The 20,145-nt window shown below is 44.1% G+C and overlaps 1 protein-coding gene across 1 annotated transcript; it reads left to right on the top strand.

Annotated features, from left to right (window-relative positions):
* The first annotated feature begins 1,277 nt into the window (after positions 1-1,277).
* On the top strand, positions 1,278-19,663 carry DHRS7 (dehydrogenase/reductase 7). The gene is made up of 7 exons (XM_071557315.1): positions 1,278-1,460; positions 6,035-6,187; positions 11,879-11,985; positions 12,305-12,544; positions 16,886-17,008; positions 18,546-18,761; positions 19,452-19,663. Exons 1-7 carry the CDS (start codon positions 1,331-1,333, stop codon positions 19,485-19,487), a joined length of 1,005 nt encoding a protein of 334 aa, XP_071413416.1. The 5' UTR covers positions 1,278-1,330; the 3' UTR covers positions 19,488-19,663.
* Positions 19,664-20,145: the final 482 nt, after the last annotated feature.

Below are 20,145 nucleotides of genomic sequence, written 5' to 3'. Positions count from 1 at the left end.
TAAAATCATAGAATCACAGAATGGTTTGAGTTGGAAGGGATCTTAAAGATCACCCCATTCCAACCCCCTGCCATAGGCAGAGACACCTCGCATGAGACCAGGTTGCTCCAAGCCCCGTCCAACCCGGCCTTGGACACTTCCAGGGATGGGGCAGCCACAGCTTCTCTGAGAAACCTTTGCCAGTGACTCACCATTCCCATAGGGAAGAATTTCATCCTAATACCTGATCTAAACCTACCAATTTCAGCTTAAGTCCATTCACCTTGTCCATTCACTGCAAGCCCTTGTAAAAAGTCCCTGTCCAGCCTCCGGTTTGCATCTGTACCTCCTGTCATGACAGACTTTGGTACATCAAAGCACTAAGTTTTTGGCTCTACACATAAGCACTGTGAAGTGAAGAGCTGTAGGTGAGTGATGTGATGACAAGAGATGCTGTACCCCCTGTTTTTTAGCTCTTGTTGGTATCCCCCACGACGAATTTTTAAGCCAGGGTTTAAACTCAAGCTGTGAAACCTTGACTAGAGCAGGTGCTTGTGAGAACTAGGCTCGCACTCAGCTGTTGAAGCAGGAGGCGTGTCCAGGGGCGGCATTCCCGCAGGAACCTGGTCCGGGAATGCTGCGGTCTGTGACGCGAGAGGGGCAGCTGGGCTGGAAATCCCAGCGGAGCTCCGGGGCGCCGGAAAACGCGGGTGTCCCCCAGGGGACGGCCAGGAGGCTCTTCAGGGAACAGTCACGGGGGGTTTCCTCCGAACACCAGCGTTTGACCCCAGAACACCAAGTGTTTGTTTCAAGCCCTGGAGCACGTGCGATGCCCGGGACCACCGCTGTGTCCCTCGGGGAACGGCCGGGCAGCGCTGAGGGGCACGGCGAGGAGGAGAACAGAGATAGCCCCGCTTCCAGAAAAACAACCTTCGGCCCTCGAGCCGCTCGCAGGGGCCCTGCTCCACACACCCCACGCTTATCGCCGCGCCCTGCCCGCTGCGGGGCCGCGCCCGGAGCGCCTGCCGGGCCTGGGGGAGCACACGGGGGCGGGAGGGAGGACACGGCGGCGGGAGGCAGGACACGGCGGTGGCAAGCAGGAGGGAAGCGGGAGGCAAGACTCGGTGGTGGGAGGGAGGACACGGCGGTGGGAGGGATGACACATCGGTGGGAGGGAGGACACATCGGTGGGAGGCAGGAGGGAAGCGGGAGGCAGGACTCGGTGGTGGGAGGCAGACAGGAGGGAGGCAGGCGGGAGGCGGGCAGGGGCCGGCGCTGGCTGGGGCGGCTCCGATAAAGGGGTGCGCCGGGCGTGCCATACCGAGCCGTGCCGAGCCGTGCCGCGGTGGTGATGGCGTGCACGCTGTGCCTGGTGCTGGCGGGTGCGGCCCTGCTGGCGCTGCTGCTGCAGCTGCTGCGCTGGCTGCGGGCCGACGGGGACCTCACGCTGCTGTGGGCCGAGTGGCGGGGGAAGAAGCCAGGTAATGCCGCCGCCGCCAGCAGCTCCCCCGGGAAGGGCCGCGGTGTCGCCGGGGGAGGGCGAGCGACGCGCCCCGCAGGAGGTGGCAGCGAGTGGGGAGTCCCCAGAGCTCCGCCCCGGCCTGGTGGCAACAGATCTCGGCAGCTTTCCCATGGGTTTATCCGTGAAAATGCCACAAATTTACCTGCGTTTACCTGGACGGGGCCCCTCGTGCCGCAGAGCAGCGCCCTGAAAACATCCGCGGGGCCCCGAGGGGCGGACGCGTTTGTCCCAAAACTGGTTGTTTTGCACCAGTTCCTGGGCACGTTCCCAGCCCTGGCACGAGCCCGCGGAGCAGGGACGGTGGCGAAGGAAGAGTGGGAAAGGGATGAGCGTGCCTGGTGCGTGTGGCTTCGTGGGCTGTTCAGTTTCTGCATCGCCTTGCCCCGACATCGTTTCGCATGGGTGTTGAAAGTGTTCATGGCGAAGTAAACATGAATATTAATGTTCGGATTAAATGGGTTTCCTTTTTCCAGAACGGTGCCCTGAGCGGTGCCAGGGCCGAGCCCCATGCGATGCTGTCGTGTTTGTGAGAGGTGCTGCCTGTGTCACCCGTGGGTACCAAAGGGCAGTAAAATGCTGCCAGACAGGGACTTGCAATTCTTGCTCTTGCTGCTCTTTCCGATCCTACTGCAATTCTTCCTGCTTCTGGACAAAGATCTTTAGAAATCACAGGCTTTGATTGCTTAATAGAGCCACAAATTTCTAAATGTACCCTCTCAGCCAGTGGTGATTTGGGGCTGCTGGTGTGGGTGCTTGAGGTGGACAAGGGGACCAGGGACAGAAGCTGATCCAAAAGAAGGTGGGATGAGGGACACTACAAGGTGTCCCATGTGGAAATTGGATGTTGGGTTGAGATAGGACTGCATCAAATGAAGGTGGATCAGGAATGGTGGTGTCAGAGCCTGGCCTCGGGACTCATGATTTGGAAGGGGATGGTGGTGCAGGAGGAGTTCATCAACATTAGGAAGAGCCTGGGGGAAGAGCAGGACACATTTGTTGAGACATCCCTGTGTTTTGCTTTCAGCAGAAGCCTCCCGAAAATGTGCATGCTTTTCTGTTCTTCAGGATATGGACCAGCACAAGTGACAAAGTTCTAAAAAAACACTAAAATCAATGTAAACAATCTTCTATAACTCTTTAGATGTGCAGCCCGAGGTTTTATACTGGCTCCCTGAGAGAGATAGTGCAATTGCTGTAAGAAAAATGCAAAAAATCTTCATGTGTGGATTTCGTAAAGATCATGGAAATACTAAGGGCAGAGAAACGAGATAAATATTGACTAATACAGACAAAATTGAAGCTCTGTCCTGAGGGATGTATGTGCAATACACATCAAGATGTAGGAGCTCTTGGGCAGACACATTTAAATGTAGCCTTCAGAATTCCTGGAAGCCTGGAAACCTTTTAAGTAGTCTCTAAAAGTTCCCGTATAAAGAGCAATGTCATGCTATGATGGAGTTGTTTCAAGACATAAGAACAATCAGGCAGAAATTTGTCAATATAAGAGCTGTGTTTTGGCCACTTCCGCCTGCCCCCAGACTCAGTGCTTGTAAATTAAGTAAAATATATACCATTTAGGAAATCAGGAGAACAGAAGGGGCAAATACTAGAAAAGATGTTTCTTTAAATGAATTTATCCTTATATTGTGCAAGTAATGTAGTGAGCCTACATAAGTAATGTGTGGATCCCGTGGGAAAAACACCCTTGATTTTGAATTAAAGCTGTTGCTAGAGCTGTCACTCTTGCAATCATTATATTGTGTTATCAATACTACAACATTATTATGGATGTTGAAGTTTCTGGAGATGAAAATATTTGGCAGGAAACTGACTGATCTCACACGTTTCTTGAGCTGTAAACTATAATTACAGAGAAAGGTTTTCATGTAGGTATGATTGGTTCCATTTCAGTGATTCAGTTCTATACAGAAAATTAACTTCTGGATTTTTTTATTGACAGGCACTGGATTGCCTTCCAAATTCTGAATATTAGTGTGGTTGGGAGAAGGGTCGTGGGTGCCTTTCCTTGTGTGTTGTGTTGCATTTGCTGGACAACAGTCACTCTAAACCCTGCGCTCGTCACAATATTACCAAGCTAAGGAGGATCCTTTCACATAAGAAAGCCTACTCCTAAATTTGGGAGTAAGGGTATGAATCTTTAGGGCTGTGGGGAGAATGATCTGCTTTAAAATTTCCCACCTCAAATATTTTTCCTGAATGAAATGACATGGCATTCTTGTGCTCTAAGAAATATGTTGGGGAAAAAACTCTAAATAGAGATGCAGACCCACTTTTTGGATTACTTGCAGTACGACTCTGTTTGACCTCTCATTTGTTATGTCTTGTAGCATGGTAGTTAATGGTTAGTAATAGTATAATCTGCTTTTATTTTTTAATTTGTCATGGTTAATTTTTGAACTTATTTCCAGTAACAACAGGACATCTATTCTGAAGCAATCTGATGCTTTGATACTTGTTTTACACCAGCATTTGAGGTTTTCCATTATGTTAACTCTGAGTAGCTCAGTGCTTGGTAACTCAGCACTGGAGAATGACTGGAAGACTTTCCTTACCTCAGTTAATTATTCTGTTCACAGAACAAGATCCTGAATAACTGCTGTGAAGCTGCCCAAGACAGGTTGGGAACAGGGAATCTGAGGGGTAGGAGGAAGCGGATTTGTTTTCAGTAGCAAGAGGAATGAGTGTGGTAAGCAGGGCTGAAAGTATATCTGTGTGTTGTTTTGTTTGTGTAGTGTTTGTCTCCTCGTGCTTTCTGAAAAAAGAAAAGTAATAGAGGTGAACCCCCATGTTTTCCCTTGTGATTAAATCAATTAATTTTCAATGCAATAAAACTGTAGGAGTAGGGTATGAATAAGCTTTACAGACAGCAGCCACTTGGTATAATGGTGGATACAGTGAATATCCCTACAACTTCAGCAACATCTTTCTACCTCCCAATTTTATAACCTTAAAATACAGCTCTCCTTTGGGAAGTGACTCTTGTTGTTGTTAGTGTTTTTAGAAGGAAACAAGAAATTCCAAACAACCCCAAACCACAAAAGCTTGGTTTTATGAGGGATTTTTCTTTGGCTAAAATACAGGCAGCTTAAAAAAAAAAGACAAATTGTACTTACTGCCAGTCCCACAAACTCAAGCTGAGCTCTGTTAGTCAGTTGTGAGTGCTCTCTGCTCTTGTCAAAAGGGTAGAAGGTTTCAGTGCTGATGTCTTTGTGGGGTTTATGTCATTAAGACTCCAAAAGTAGATATTTGAAACACAGTGTGATGTAGAGAGAACCAGGAACTGATCACTGGAGTAAGCAGGAAGTAAAAGCAGTGTCAGCCACCAGCTGCAGTGGAAAAGAAGTATTTTTGCTAAATTACATTATGGATAAATTTCAGCTTAAAAAGGTGAAAAATGCTACTCTGGTCCTCCTCAGAATGGAACTGGCTTTAAGTCTCAAGAGATGCATTTGGCTTATATTTGACAAATATTTGAATTATGCCATGAAGTATTAGTGGTTGGTTAGATGTTGGAATATTCCTCTTCACAAACTTGAGAAACAGAAGGAAGAGCTCCTGTCAGCAAAGCTCTGAGTGAGATTTTCCCCAAGACTAATATTCACAAAAACTGATCTTGGAGAGCACAAACAAGTGTCAGGCAATGGTACGTTCTGGACAGTGCTCTGGTATTACTGATTGTTCATCCTTGAGCCACATTCCAGAATTCAATGGGTGATTTTCAGCCATCTGTTGTATTTGATGGTTTTTTGGATATGTGTCTGGAAAGCTAAGCCTTTTCCCAGTACCCAGGTGTACCATGGAATGGGATTGATTGGAAACAAGGGGAAACAGGATTAAAAGGAGTGAGATGTTCTTATTTTTACTACAGGTTAAAAAACAGGTGTCAGGGCAGGAACTGTGAAGACAGGGAATGAACTGACACCTTGGGAACTCCGTGTCCTGTGCCAGTGCAGGAATTAACCTGCATCAAATACAAAGCAAAAGTGGATGAACACCCACTTGGGTTTTTATGATCAGCTCTCTTTTTTTTTCAGAAAATTTTATTCTGTCAGCAATTACTTAGGAATATTTTTGGGATGAAACATTATTTGGAAAGGTTTGCTTAGGCTTTTGTTTGGATTTGCAATACAGTAACTGTTCCCTATCAATTCCAAGAACTCTTTTCTCCCTTTTCCTCTGAAGCTCTGTTTGATGAGGTGAGTGGAACTGCTATGTGTGGATGCTTGCAGAAATGCAATCAAATTTCTTCCATCAGGTAAATAGTCCCTGTTTATCCAGATCAACCTTGGAACAAAGTTCAAATGACAACAGAACAACTATGAACGATTTCACAACTGCATGTGACTAAAAACCAGAGAAGTCAAGATTTTGTAATACCCCCCCAAAATGAGCGTATTTCTTAAAAACCATATCAGGTTTCCTAAAAACAGTGTCAGCTTGTACCCCTGCAGTGAGTTAGATGTTTATCCTAGCACTGGCAATGTGTGAACTGTGTCTTGATTCCTTTGATAGAAAATGAGCTGCGTGGCAAGGTTGTCTGGGTGACAGGAGCTTCGAGTGGAATCGGAGAAGAACTGACTTACCAGCTGGCAAAGATTGGAGCCCTGCTTGCCATCTCTGCCAGGAGGGAGGACGAGCTGGAGAGAGTGAAAAAGAAATGCCTTCGTAAGTACAACTCACTGCTTCGTGCACCACTGTTGCTGTGATGCAATTGCCACAGAAACACTAACCCACATATCACAGGAATAAATGTAATGATGAAAGTCAACTTTATACAGAGCTTCAGTGTGCCTTTGTAGCTGGTGTTTTCTTTTTGTGAGTGAGAAGCCTGTGTGTAGACTTGCACGACAAGTTCCTTCACAAGCCACTGTTACCTAAAAATCTCTTTATCATTTGCAAGAGGTCTTGTAAGATACTAGATGAAGAAGTGTAATCAATGCTATAGTGAATGTAGGAAACAATCTCATCCTTAAAAAAAACAAACAATGTAGGTACACACTGCTAAAAAATCTTTCTTCAGGTTTGTGCATGTTACAGGCAGAGTGACAACGGACCTTGCTCTTTGGAACAGGAATGAGTATAAATGTCCAGAAAAGTTTTTATAAGAATTTGCAAGAAAGAGAATCTCCTGTAGTTCAAAAGGAACAAACATGAAGCAGAATGTTTAACTATTCCACTTATCTTTCATATGTGCCTGTGAAGTCAGCAGTCTTGTTTCATTTCTCTTGTTTCTCTTTTCCCCTCTTGTTTTCTGGCTTGGCAATGAGAGGGAGAGAAAGTTAATTCACAGTGATAACTAGAGGTTTTGAACGTGATTAATGTTAATGTTATGCTTCTTTCAGACTGTTTATCCTCTATAGCTCAGGATGAAGTATTTTGTGTGGAATATATTATCACACCAACCCTTTATTCCTAGTAATGTTGATAGAATGTCTACAGTCTACTTGGAATGTGTGCCAGGGAACACTGAGATGTTTTTCTTGGGTGAGCACATAAGGATTTCTAGAAAGCTAAATGTTGCAGCAGCCTACTCAGAAAATCTCTGAAGGAACTTTCAAAAATGCACAACTCCTTAGTTTTATTTTCTGATAGTTCCCAGAAGCAGTCACTTTATATAGTTTTTATAAAGATGCAGAGGACATGTGATGACAGTGTGGTTGAGGGGCAGTCATGACAGAATTCCAGTGCTGTGTGATGCATTGTTGAGTGGTCAGGAGAAGTTTGCAATCTATTTGTGTCTGTGGCTGTTTGTTGTCATTGCAAAACTGATAACACAAGATAGTCCATCAGGAGCTCTAATCCTGGATAGGCCTTTTCAGGAAATACTTATATGAGAGTGTGATGTGCTAAGGAATATGCAGAATACTCCAAATGATGTGAACCAAGAGTACAGATTTATCTAAGATGATTTCTGCCTCTGCCAACTTTCAGTGACCCTGAATGTCTGATCTGTGCTATGTATAAGCTTTTAAGTCTTATGCAGCTGTGTGCTTTGCAAATATTTGCTGCTGAACTTTAACCTTTAACTAAAAGTCTGATCAGTAGGAATATTGGAAACTCTTCAGTAACACAGAAACATAACAAGGGCATGTAGTGATAGAACAAGGGAGAATGGCTTTAAACTGACACAGGGCAGGTTTAGATTAGACAGATACTTGGAAGAAATTCCTGACTCTGAGGGTGGTGAGGCCCTGCCACAGGCTGCCCAGAGGTCCCTGGAAGTGTCCAAGGCCAGGCTGGACAAGGTAGAAGGTGTCCCTGCCCATGACACGGTGTTGGAACTAGATGATCTTTAAGGTCCTTTCCAACCCAAACCATTCTCTGAGTCTGTGATTCTGTGATAGTTCCTTCATGTTTTCTGTAGCCAGCCTTCAAGTAGTGGAAGATAATAATTGGACCCACTTCCATGTTTACTCTTTACTTCTCAAGGTCATGTAAGTCCAGCTACCACCCCTTTCCTTGATTGTTTTGTCTGCTAGCCCTCCTAAACATCTTTGTGGCCCTGTGCTCCACTATCTCCAGTGTGTCTATATTTGTTTTGACCTAAGAGGGTCTCAAATTTGACACGGTCTAGATGCAGTCTGGGAATACTGTGTAGAGGCTCTTAAAAATCACTTTCCCTCAGTCTGCTTTTGTTAGTGCAGTCCATTAGCATTTGTAATTGCCAGAGCCAATTGCTGACTTACATTCAGCTTGCTGTTCTTCCATCTTGTTTGTAGAGCTGATCCCTAACCATCTGGGTGTTGGCCTGCAGTATTGCAGAGCATTGTGCTGTTCCAGGTGTGAAATTTTGCATTTGACTTTATGGAGCTTAATGAAATTCATCAGACTATTCTTACAGCTTGTTAAGATGCCTCTACATGGCAGTCCTGCCCTCCAGCAGAGCAGCTGCTCCTCTGAACTTCAATTTAACTGGAAATTTTCTCAAAACCTGTGTTTTGTCCCATCATCTGTGTCACCAGTGAAGATACTAAAATATATTGATCATGGAGGGATACCACAGCTGATCACAAAAAGTAATCAAGTTGATCAGGCAGTATAAGGCCATGCTAAATCCATGCTGGATTTTCCCACACACCTTCTTGTCTTTCAGTTGGAAAAGGCTTTCAGGAGGAATTGCCACACAACCTTCCCTAGGACAGAGCTTAGGTTGTGTGACACTTCATTTCCTTCACTGGAGAGCTACTGCATTTGTCAAGTACCTTCCTAAGATGAGTGACATCAGCCAGCTCTTGCAAACCTTGGATGTGTATATTGCCCTGCTTATATGTGCAGTTTGTCCCTAATTTGTCTTCCTCTGTTAGTATTTCTTTCCCCCAGAGTTTAGCCTCAGGAGTGTGGGAGACTTGAGAGGAAATCTTGCCAGGAGAAGACACAGGCAAAGAAGGCAATAAGTACCTGACATTTTTCTGTGCCTTTCCTCATCACCATTGCTGCTCACACTGTCTTTGGCCTCCCTCTTGTTGCCTCTGTGCCTGTGAAGCCTTTGTTGCCTTTCACATTCCTCACCAGTTTCAACTCCACCTGGGTGTTCTTCCTGATTCCATCCCTGCTGCTTGGGCAGTGGGTCCATGTGCTCCTGATGGCTTGTCCCTGCTTCCACCTGCATGTTTTTGCAGTTGAGTTCAAGACTTTCATGTCAGGTTTGAGTAGCATGGGATGGACTAGGATTGAGCTGTCACATGTAGCATCAACATGAATTTGGCTGAATTATGGGGCATAGTTGGAGGTAATGAGCTGTAACATGCCTGCTGGAGAGGGTGTACACAGCAGCAGCTGAACTAGATGTCAGAAACAAGCACATATATCTTGTTCAGAATTTAGTGACACCACCCTGTGATACAGGTTTGTGCATTCTACATTACCTAAAAGCTGAGGGAGAGAGAGAAGAAAAGCTCTGTAAGAGCTATGGTAATACCTGTTGAGTCATGCATATGCCAGCTCAACACTTCATTGCACTTCTTGTGCAGGAGGGAGAGAAAACAACTTGTTTAACTTATAACTACAAGTGGCTTCTGTATCTCCCCCAAACACTCTCTGCAACGTGAGCTCAATTTCACCAGAAATGTTGGAGGCTGTTTTATCTCAAAAGCCCTAAAAAGAATAAAAGTAGGTGGGGGGATGTTTCTTGGCTTGACAGAGCTCAAATATGATTTAAATATGGATAGGCCAAACGAGTGGCAGGCAATCTGTAAGGTCAAGAATTATACAGTAATTGAGGTCGGAAAGGACCCCAGGAGGTCACACTGAGCAGCCTCTGCTCAAAGCTCAACTTCTGTTGCCTGGCATTATACAAGGGAGAAATAAAAGACAAAAGAGGAAATGATGAAGAGCTGGAAACTGCTGAGCAATAGTGTTTATCCTGTCATGAGAAACTGAGATCTGGGATTCACATACAGTGAAGGGAGTTGTTAATCTGAAACCTGAAAAATGAACTCCAAACTAAGGTCTCCTACTTGGGGCCAAGTGTTTTTCTGGGTATCATAATTGTTCCTTTAAACAAATCAGTTTGGTAGCAGACAAAAAAGGCAGTGGAATGTTAGGGGTTATTAGTAAAAGCAATGAAGAACATCAGTCTGACAGTGTATAAACTGGGGTGTGTCCATCCCTTCAGCACTGGGCACTGGTCATGAGCCAGAAAAACAGTGGGATGAGTGGAGGGAGAAGGAGATTAGAAAAAGGGTAACAGGAATGTTTGAAGTTTTGTGAAAGCTGTCTGTGAGGAGTGCCTAGAGTTAGGATTCCTCACCCTAGGAAAGAATTAAGCTGCCAGAGATGTTTGAGTGCTTTGGGTGGTAGAAATCACACTTCACTGTGGATTGCTCAAAGAAAAGGTTTCTGGTTTAAAATTTCCTGATGTCAAAAGTTTCTTTCATCTTCTAAAAGAGCTCTTCCTTCCTTATCAGCAGTCTGTGTCTTTTCCTCTGCTCTTTTCTTTCTCCCCTGTGTAGCTTTTGTGGCAGAGTTGAGTGTGCAGTCGTGTTAATCCATGGCAGAAACACTCCATACCCCAGCAGGTTTCAACCCTGCAAATCTGTTTGAGGCAGCATGAGGTAGAGATGTGTTTCTGAGAGGGCAGCTTAAACTGCATGGATTTTACTGCTGTATCTCTGGAAGAAATACACATGGAGGAGTTGGAGGGAGCAATAAATGGAAATATTAGTAGTGTTAAACCAGACTCACAGACTCACAGACTATTCTGAGTTGGAAGGGACCCACAAGGATCATCGAGTCCAACTCTTAAGTCAATGGCCCACACAGGGGATTGAACCCATGACCTTGGCATTATTACAACCAAGTTTTAACCAACTGAGCTGATCTCACAGATGGGTTTGTTTTAACCAGTGGCTTAAGTACTAATGACCCTTGAACACAGACAACTGATGGATTTAAATAACCTCTTTATTTCTACATCACTGTTAAGACAAGGTTTATTCTTCCCTCTATATGTAAGAAGTAGTAATTAAAAAATTAAAGCCTGAGGCTCGCTGAAGAGTTCAGCTGCTTAAAGGGGAGCAGGTACACTTGGTTGTGGCTAGGAATTGATTCTGAAAGAAAAATAGCACTGTCAAACTAAGATAAATAAAGTTAAAATATCATGTTATGTGTAGTTAAAAAAACTTGAAATGACGAAGATTTAGTTTTAGTGAGTCATCTGCCCCAAAACCCCAGGGTAACAAAGCACTGCTCAAGAAATGCTTTTTATGGAAAAGGTCAGTTGTTCTGTAGAGACAGTGGTAGAAACATTCAACATGAGGGCTGGAACTTGATGGCAGCTGACTTTTATTTCAGGGGATGGATTTGTTAAAACTGTCAGTTAAACAAACCCTCCTGTTTCCTCCAATAATCCCCCAATAATCCAGTTTCTCTATCCTTTCCCTCATAGCTACTCAGGTATGTATGTTGTGTTTTGGGTTTCAGTTGTACTAGTCCTGATACCAGAAATAAACATGCTTGACCTGTTCACATCCAGGCAAAATGTCAGGGCTGCCAAAGTGCTGTGCTCCTGATTGGCTCAGAGGAAAATTTGGATGCATGTTATTCCCAACTATTGCAATTTATTTGGAAAATTAAATTATCTGTATTGAGCTACACAGGCCTTTTTAATAAAGTCAGGCTTTTCATGTGCAAAGGATAATGATGAGGAAAGAAGGACTTGGTAGGAACAGATGAAAAACGGATTCTCTGTGGAGATAAAAATGAAAATAAATCAAGCATTTTATTTCCAAGTTGATCTTACGGTTTTTTGGTGTCTTTTTTAATGAAAATGTGGTGTTTAAAAGCATGCTACATTTCCCACAGTTGTTGCATTAGCAATCTCTTACTGATTTCCATTCACTTTATGGTTGTTTTTAGAGATCAGCAGCTTGGGTGACAAAGATATCCTTGTTCTGCGTCTTGACTTGACTGACAGATCCTCTCATGAAGCTGCAACCAACAGTGTTCTCAAGCATTTTGGCAGGGTAAGGTGTGCTTCTGGGGTTAAACTGCTTTTTCTTCTCTATCTCCTAGATCTGCATTTAAATTCTTATTTTACTTTTATTGTTTGTTAAATTCAGCAGTGTCTACATTTTTCTTCAGTATCTGCATTAAACTTCCCCAAAAGTTCCTCAGCTTTTATCCTTTCTGTTGCTTCCTTCTGCATTTCAGCAGGTTTTGCAGAGATGCAGCAGCAAAAAAATAATTACCAAAAACTAAAAACTAATTTGCTGTTGCTGAATTGCCCGAGGAAATACAAGAAGTAAAGGAAATATATTAATTTATCTTTGTATCTTTCCCAAGATTGATGTTTTGGTCAACAATGGAGGGCGGTCCCAGCGCTCCTTGTTTGTGGATACAAACCTGGATGTCTACAATGCCATCATAGAACTCAACTACCTGGGTACAATCTCTTTAACAAAGTATGTCCTGAACCACATGATCCAGAGGAAAAGAGGGAAGATTGTTACTGTGAGCAGTGTGATGGGTATCATGGGAGCTCCTCTTGCCACTGGGTACTGTGCCAGCAAGCACGCTCTGCAGGTAAGTTAAATTCTGGAAGTTAATTAAGTGTTATTGTGTGTAATAGGCCAGCATCAGTGTTGTTGCAGAGGACTTTATTCTATGCAGTCTCCCCTGAAATTGCACACAGCATGTGTAGCATCCTCAGGTGTTGAAAGTCCTGAAATTGATCTGCTCTGAAATGTGAAATATCTCAGCTCCCAGTGTAGATTTATTTTCCTGACTAGAAGGCAAGTGCCATCTTAGCTGGCTCTAAGCCCTACCTGGTTCAATTCCAACGTGGAACACAAGACCTTGGCCTCTGGCCCTCAGATGAGGGAATACCTAAACAGGAGGATTATTCTGTACAGGAGTTCTCAACTCAGCGAAGCAAGAAAAGTCACTGGTGGGAGGTTTAAGACTACAGGAAGTCATTAGGACAGTAAAGTGAGAACAGTGAGTGGTAAAGCAAACTGCTCAGAGAAATGAGAATTCCTAGTCTATGTGGTAACATCTGAATGAATCTTCACAACAATTCTGAATCTTCTTGTGGTGTGAAGAACTGGCAGCTTAGAGTGTCTTAGAATGTTTCTTTTGCCTAACTCTTAACTTTCAACATTGCTTGGAAAAAGTTCTGAAAGTAGTGTCACTTGAGTAGAAAAACATAAAAGAGGAGCTCAGAAAAGTATCTGTCTGTATCATGGAGGAATCATTTGTTTAACTGGTAAATTTGTTTAGGCATATTTGTCTTTCACCACTGTTGGCTTCCTGCTAATGTACATTTTGATCTCAGTAAAACAAACTTCAGCTCTGCTCAGTGATGGTTTAAAAAACTGGCACCTCCTGCATTTAAGCACATGAACAGAGTAAATAACTGCTTAAGCTGTGGGATCAATATCTTTTTGATAATTTGACCAACAACAACAAAAATGTAACAAGTGGCTGACAGTGGAAAGCCACTTGAAAGAATGAAGATGTAGAAGATGGTGACAAGTCCCTGCTAACAAAAAGTTTTTAGGGACAGAGATCTGATGCTCTTCACTGGAGTGGCAGTGCTGAAATTGCCCATTAGAGGCCAACTTTTGGTTGAAGTCTGGTAGATTTAAATTAGGAGAATGCAGTGAGCAGAAGCCTGAATTCCCTTCTTGCTCCTTTATTTATTAAATGTTCTTTTGGTTGAATTATCTTTGGGTGTGGTGCAGTTGGGCTAAGCAGGACTAATTAATTGCAGAGCACAAGGAATTCATGTGATGCTTTAAAAATACTCAGAATTCTGAATCTTGTGTTGAGATTGAGAACATGGACAAAGCTTTAAAGAGATAGTTTACTAAAATTAATTAAAATAAGCTCACTGAACTGTTTATGTCTTTGTTACCTTCTACCTCTGCTCAATAACCAGGCCAGACTCCAAACCTCCTTTCTTATTTCTTTCACAGTAATTCTACAAATACTAATTGCAGTGTTGAACTGTGATTTGCAATACAGATATCAAAAAGACTGTTTGACAGTATCTTATGGGTCTGGAGCTAAGGGTAGATGTGGGCAGGAAGCCCCCCAAAACTAGGAAAAGCTTTTTTAAAATATCAAACCTCACCAGTACAGTTCAGGTAAGGGAAGCCTGTAGGAGTGGCAGCCCTCTTCAAATGGACCTGTGGCCCATCTCTGATGGTGACCAAGAAGAAATCACAGATATCACAGAGTATTCCAAGTTGGAAAAGACCCACAAGGCTGGAGAAAGGGGAGGAGAAAAATAAGACAAAACATAAAATGATGTTTTTCCTGTTTTCTTTTCCCAGCATGTATCCACCTGTATTTTAAGATCTTGAAATGAAGGTTGCATTTTGACCACCAGTTACTAAATACATGTACCAATCTGACATGAATTAATCTGTTATAGTGTTTGGTTTGGTTTGTTTTTTAATTCCTGCCCTGGAGTCTATCACAGCTGACACCCTTAGTGCTGCAATCTTAATGGTACCTTCTTTGAAAAAGTCCCCCTTTTCCTGTGTGGGTTTGGTGGTTTTGGGTTTTTTTAATTCTTTTTAAATGAAAATTGAAGGAGGAAGGACAGAAAGAAGGAATTCTGCTTAGAATTAGAATTTGTTCTTGAAACAATCCAGCTTTGATTCATGCCAAATGGAATTCTTCATAACAATGTTCTACTGATGAAATTGCCCTTTATTTCAGTGCTGTAGGAGTGTGAGTCAAGTCCACAGGAGTCTGCCTATGACTGGTGCAGTTCCTCTCTTAGTGAGATGATGCTCGTGGAGATGATGTGCCATTCATCCAGTTGTTAATTCATCTAATTAGTGGCATGTGGAGTGCATCAGAGTGGCCTTCAAAATGTTCCTTCATCAGGAACTTGCCTAATAAGCACATGGACCACACTGAGTAGCAACCAATCCTCTCTTTGTTCAGTTCTCAGGTCATTAAGGGAATTTCTAAATGTTTCTGTCATAGAAGTTGTTGAAACCTTGCCTTCTTCAGCATCTTCTAGGATTTGGTCACTAAGATGGAAAGGCCCAGGAATGACTGAAAGCAGTTCCTGTCCCACACACTCTGTGTCTGTGTCAGAGCTGCTTCGGTCTGGGCTTAGTGGAAACACTCAGGTCCTTCCTCTTGAGTTTGAGTTCCCTCACTGCTCCCAAATCTGGATCTGTCCCTGCCTGCATTTAAAGAAAAAAGAGCACTTCCTTTTCTTTCTTAGGAATTTAAAGCTTATCTTCTGGGAGGAAGTGGAGGAATTCAGCTATCTTTGGATATCAAAGATAAGTGCTGGAATTAGAGAACATGTACATACTGTGTGTAGAGCCTCCAGAGGAGACTGAGTATGTGTAAGATTCTGGTTTCCAAGAGGCCTTTTTCAGCATGTGTCAGGCAGGATTTCAGCTGAGTGTCCTGACCATCCTGTTGGTGGTGAAGATTGTCCCTCTTCTGTGGTGTGAAAACTTGGAGCTGCAGCATGAGGGGGAAGAAGGGGGAACACAAAGCCCTTGAAATGGAGGGGGACAGCAGAATGGCCACAGAGCAGGAACAGGAGCTTGCTGTGATTTCTGGCTGTTTGCATTTCATGCTTACAGTCTCTACAACCCTTGAATGAAATCACACTGGCTTTGACAGTGCCCACAGAGCTGGCTGCTGCTGTGTGCTTGTGTGGCTGCTCAGGACTGCAGGCAGGTGCCCAGTTTTAGACAGAACTTGGATCCCAGGCTTTGCTACCATGCTGGGAAGGTCTGACACAGATCTGGGGCCTGCAGGTACTTAATGACTTTAAACACATGGTCAGAGTTTTTAGGGAATTGAATTGCAAAGCCCATACGCAGTCTAAGCCACCAGCAACTGGGAAATTGAGCTTGTGTCCTTGTAAGAGTGTGCAGCTCCTTGCTGAGCTTTTGTGGCTTGTCCCAGCTGATGCTTCTGTGTCATCAAAGGCTGGTATCTGACTGGTTTTAGTCCTGTGTTGCAGCTCATACAAGAGCTATGGGTCAGCCCAGGCTGGATGGGAGTGCAAGTGATAAAATGTTACTACAGTGGGAGAAGTTTATCAGCCTGTGCTCACTCTCTGTCTCTGTTGTGACACAAAATTACATGTTGGAGTAAATACAGGCAGCTGTTACTAAGCAGCTCAAAGATAAGACAGGTGGTGTTGGCTAAACCATCAGTGCTTGATCATCAGTTTTGGTAGAAACTGCCCTCCTGAATTGGTCATGTTTCCCATAATAGTTGCCATCTACATGTGAATTGCTACCCATATTCAGAAAACTTATTTCCTACTAGCTTAAAGAAGTACTGACAGTTTTTGTAATTAGTTTAACTTGGATAAACCAGTATCATATTCCTGGGCTGAAATAACATTTATATCTCCGTGGATGCAGATTTCAAACTGTGCAGAGAATTCAGTGGTGCAGAATTACCCCCTAAATTTGTCAGGGAGCAGCTTTGACTTGGTGTGCTGAAAAGTTTTCCTTCTCCTCTTACATAAAACCAGCCACTTACTCAAGTCACTTAATTGTCTTTAATCTCACCACAAAGAGCAATTCACCTAGAAAAGATAATTTTCACAATATTGCAGTTCTTAGGATTGGTGGCATTTCCACTACTGAGTAGCAGAACTTGACCTCAATACAGGGACAGCAGAATCTGGATGTAGTTTAGCAAAGTTATTGTGTATTTGGGAAGATAAGGATATGTTGCTCACTGGTTTGTATGTAATTGCAACTAAAATGTTAAATTAGCCATTGATTGTGACAAGTCAAAGAAAGTAGTAGTAATTTTTGTGGAATACTGTTATTTTTACAGCATAAACTAGTATGAAAAGATGTAGTGAGTTAAACCTTGCAAAAACATAGCAAAGAAAAATTTCATTATATTCTTGTTTTGTAGGGATTTTTTAATTCTCTGCGGACTGAGCTGACTGACTACCCTGAGATCAGCGTTATCCAAATCTGCCCAGGGCCTGTGCAGTCCAAGATTATCCAAAATGTCTTTACAGAGAATCTTGCAAAGGTAAGAACTCAGTTCTGTTCTGACAAATCCATCTTCTGCTGCAGGGTCAGTGAGCCTTTCACGGTTTTTTTTCCCCTCCCAACAAACACTAACTTCATCCTTTTACCAAGAAATGCTTTCACTGGTACAGAACTGTCAAGTCTGTATCATATGACAATTGAGTTTGATAATTGTTAGACCTTCTCTCTTCCAACATATAAAACCCAAGTCTGGTAAAATTTACTGTACAGCCACTCTGCTGCAGTTTTGGGGGAAAGTCCAGGATTTTCTGGACACAGCTCTGGCTGCAGAACACTGTCCTTGTGCACAGGTAGCATTTTGTTTGTCCTGGTCACGCTGTGCCCTGGTGGGTGACGCTGCTGCTGGCACAGCCCCAGCTCAGCTGACGGGAGCTGTGCATTCCTTTCCTCTTAGGGATTGTTCCAGGAGGAAAAGCAAAACCTCCCAACTGCACAATGGCTTTTAATAAAGGCTGTACTAACAAAGCAGCTGGCAAAAACTGCTACTGTGATACATCAAAATGTAATCTGCCCTAAATTCAATCAATCTGAAGGTCAGGAGAGCCCACCAGTGAGGGCAAGGGGATCTCCCATTGCTGAATCAAGTCTGGGGAGGATTTTTGGCTTGCAAAACTTCATATTTGCATGCAAGAAAAGATGTACTCTTTGAGGAATGGGGAAAGCTTGAAAAACACATTCCTCAGATTTCAGTGTGGCAGCAGACCAGGGAGGAAGAGCAAATCTAGACCAGAATTGCTTTTGCCCTGGGGAACAGGAACGGAGTGCTAGAGCAGCGAGTTTGCAGTGGAGTGAAATGTGTCAAAGTTCACAGGGGGGATTTATGTTCACCAAGTGATACATGGGGCAAGACCTCAGGTAGACATCCCTGCTCCAAGGCACAGCCCCCTGCTCTTCCTTTTGCTGAGACTGCCCATGAAGAGAGCTGGCAGGAATATTTAACCTCATAGGAAATGTGTCCTCATTCCTAACTTGGTTACTGAGTAACTTGTAGCATAGAAGCTGGCAGAGAGCTGGGAACAGGGGAGTTCCCATTTCTCAGAGCTGCAGAGAGGGTAACCTGTTCCATCACAGAATCACAGAGTCAATTAGGTTGCAAAAGACCTCTGAGATCATAGAGTCCAACCTGTGACCAGTCACCACCTTGTCAATAGACCGGATCACTCAGTGCCATGTCCAGTCTTTCTTTAAACACCTCCAGGGACAAAATCTGTGTCACAGTCAAGTAGAAACTGTGCTGAAGCAGGGCAGAGCTTGGAGATCCATTTTAATTTTTTCACCTTTGACCCATAAATGAAGGCATTAATTCAAAGGATGCTTTGATTCAGCTAAAGGAAGGTGGGAAGTGTTCCCACACCAGAGGATAGTGAGGGATGTGTTTCCCTGCCCCAGTCTCTGCTGTACTGGCTGGATGCTGCCTGTGGGGAGGCTGGGAGGATTATGTCTCTCACACAGAGCTTGGCCTCTGTCACTCCCAGGGATCCAGTCGTAATCCCTGCCCACTCTTTGTCTCCCCCCAGTCCATAGAGAACAGTGGTGACCAGTCCCACAAGATGCCCACGGACCGCTGTGCGCGGCTCACCCTGGTGAGCGTGGCCAACGACCTGAAGGAGGCCTGGATCAGCGACCACCCCTACCTGGCCGTGTGCTACCTGTGGCAGTACGCGCCCACCTGGGCCTGGTGGCTCATGAACAGGATGGGCAAGAGGAGGATACAGAACTTCAAGAGCGGGGTGGTAAGTGCAGTCCCCTTTCCTCTGCTTGTTTGGTTCTTTGCTGACTCTTTCGCCACGGGAATATTGGGATTCTGTTTTGGATCTATTCCTGGTTTTCCCTCCTCGCTTCTGCAGCAGCTGACGATTCCCAGCCAGACTCCATCACTGCATCCTGCTAGTGTAGAGTTACACAGTGTGGCCACTACACATCCTGTAGTGCCCCAGGCCTTGCTCTGGTCTCCAGCACACAGGCTGCAAGTTCAGGACTTGCCATTAATGCAGAGCTATAAGTCACTGGCATAAATTATTTAAGACCACTTGGGATTAAGGCTGTTGAAAACCCCTCCCTTGGTTGTGTCGAGTGCTTGTATCAGGCATATAACCTGAGCACCTTCAGGAGTGTGTTAGACAGTGCTATTGTCTGTCAGGGCTCCTCACTCACACTGGCAGCCCCAGGACAGATGTGCAGCAGTTCTGTTCCTGCAGTACTGCTTGGTAGATGCTATTTATTCTTACTGTGTTTTTGATGAACTTGGTACAAAACACAAACACATTAAAGCACTCCCAAAGCAGGAAATGCAAAAATGCAGCTTAGAATTTCCTACTTCCACGCTGTAACTGCTCACTGTTACAAGCAACTACACTGTGAGTGAAGGACTTAATACAGCAGAAGCTGGGGGGAAATACTGATTTTATGTCCTCTTGCTCCAGGATGCTGATGCCTCTTATTCAAGAAAGAAGAAATAAGGATGAGCATGTACAAAATCCTGCTGTTCTTGTGCTAAGGCTGAGAAACTTTTCATACTGCATGACTGCAAACAACAGCTTTTTTTTTATCTGTTACATCTTTGTCATCCTGTAACTTGACAAATCTATCAAGCTGATGACACACTTGACTAAATAAAAATCTCCTTCTAAACAGACTTGTTTCATGTCCGAACTCCCACAGGCTGAATTTTTAAGCTTACGAGCACTGAGACACAGAAGAGGCTGGGCTGCTGTTAATGCTTGTTTTTCTGCTGCCGTGGCATTGGCAAAATTGCCTAAAATGATATACCCCAGGATCCTGTTTCCCTCACTTTCATTCCTAATTCTTATTGAGCAAAAAAACCCCCACAAGTAGGTTTTTGTAGGTAAGGATGTCTGATCTGTTCTCATGAAGTGTTCCTTGAGCAAAATGTGTGTTGAGGGTTAAATCCCTGAACTTCTGTCACAACATTTAGAAGTTACTTAATCTTTGGGTCTCAGCACCAGTGCAGAGTCCACAGGCCTCAGTCCTGTGGCTGTTTGGTAAAGGCTGTGGATGGGGCAGTGGGGTAGGGAGGGACAAAGGTGTTCCTGTTAACCCCTGCTTTGGGCAGTCCTGAGCCCTGCACCAAACCTGGCACTTGTTACTACAGCGCAG

The sequence above is a fragment of the Pithys albifrons genome, chromosome 6, assembly GCF_047495875.1.
Source record: "Pithys albifrons albifrons isolate INPA30051 chromosome 6, PitAlb_v1, whole genome shotgun sequence".
NCBI lineage: Eukaryota > Metazoa > Chordata > Aves > Passeriformes > Thamnophilidae > Pithys > Pithys albifrons.
Note: the sequence above shows the minus strand (reverse complement) of the source record. Positions and strands in the feature narration are given on the sequence as shown.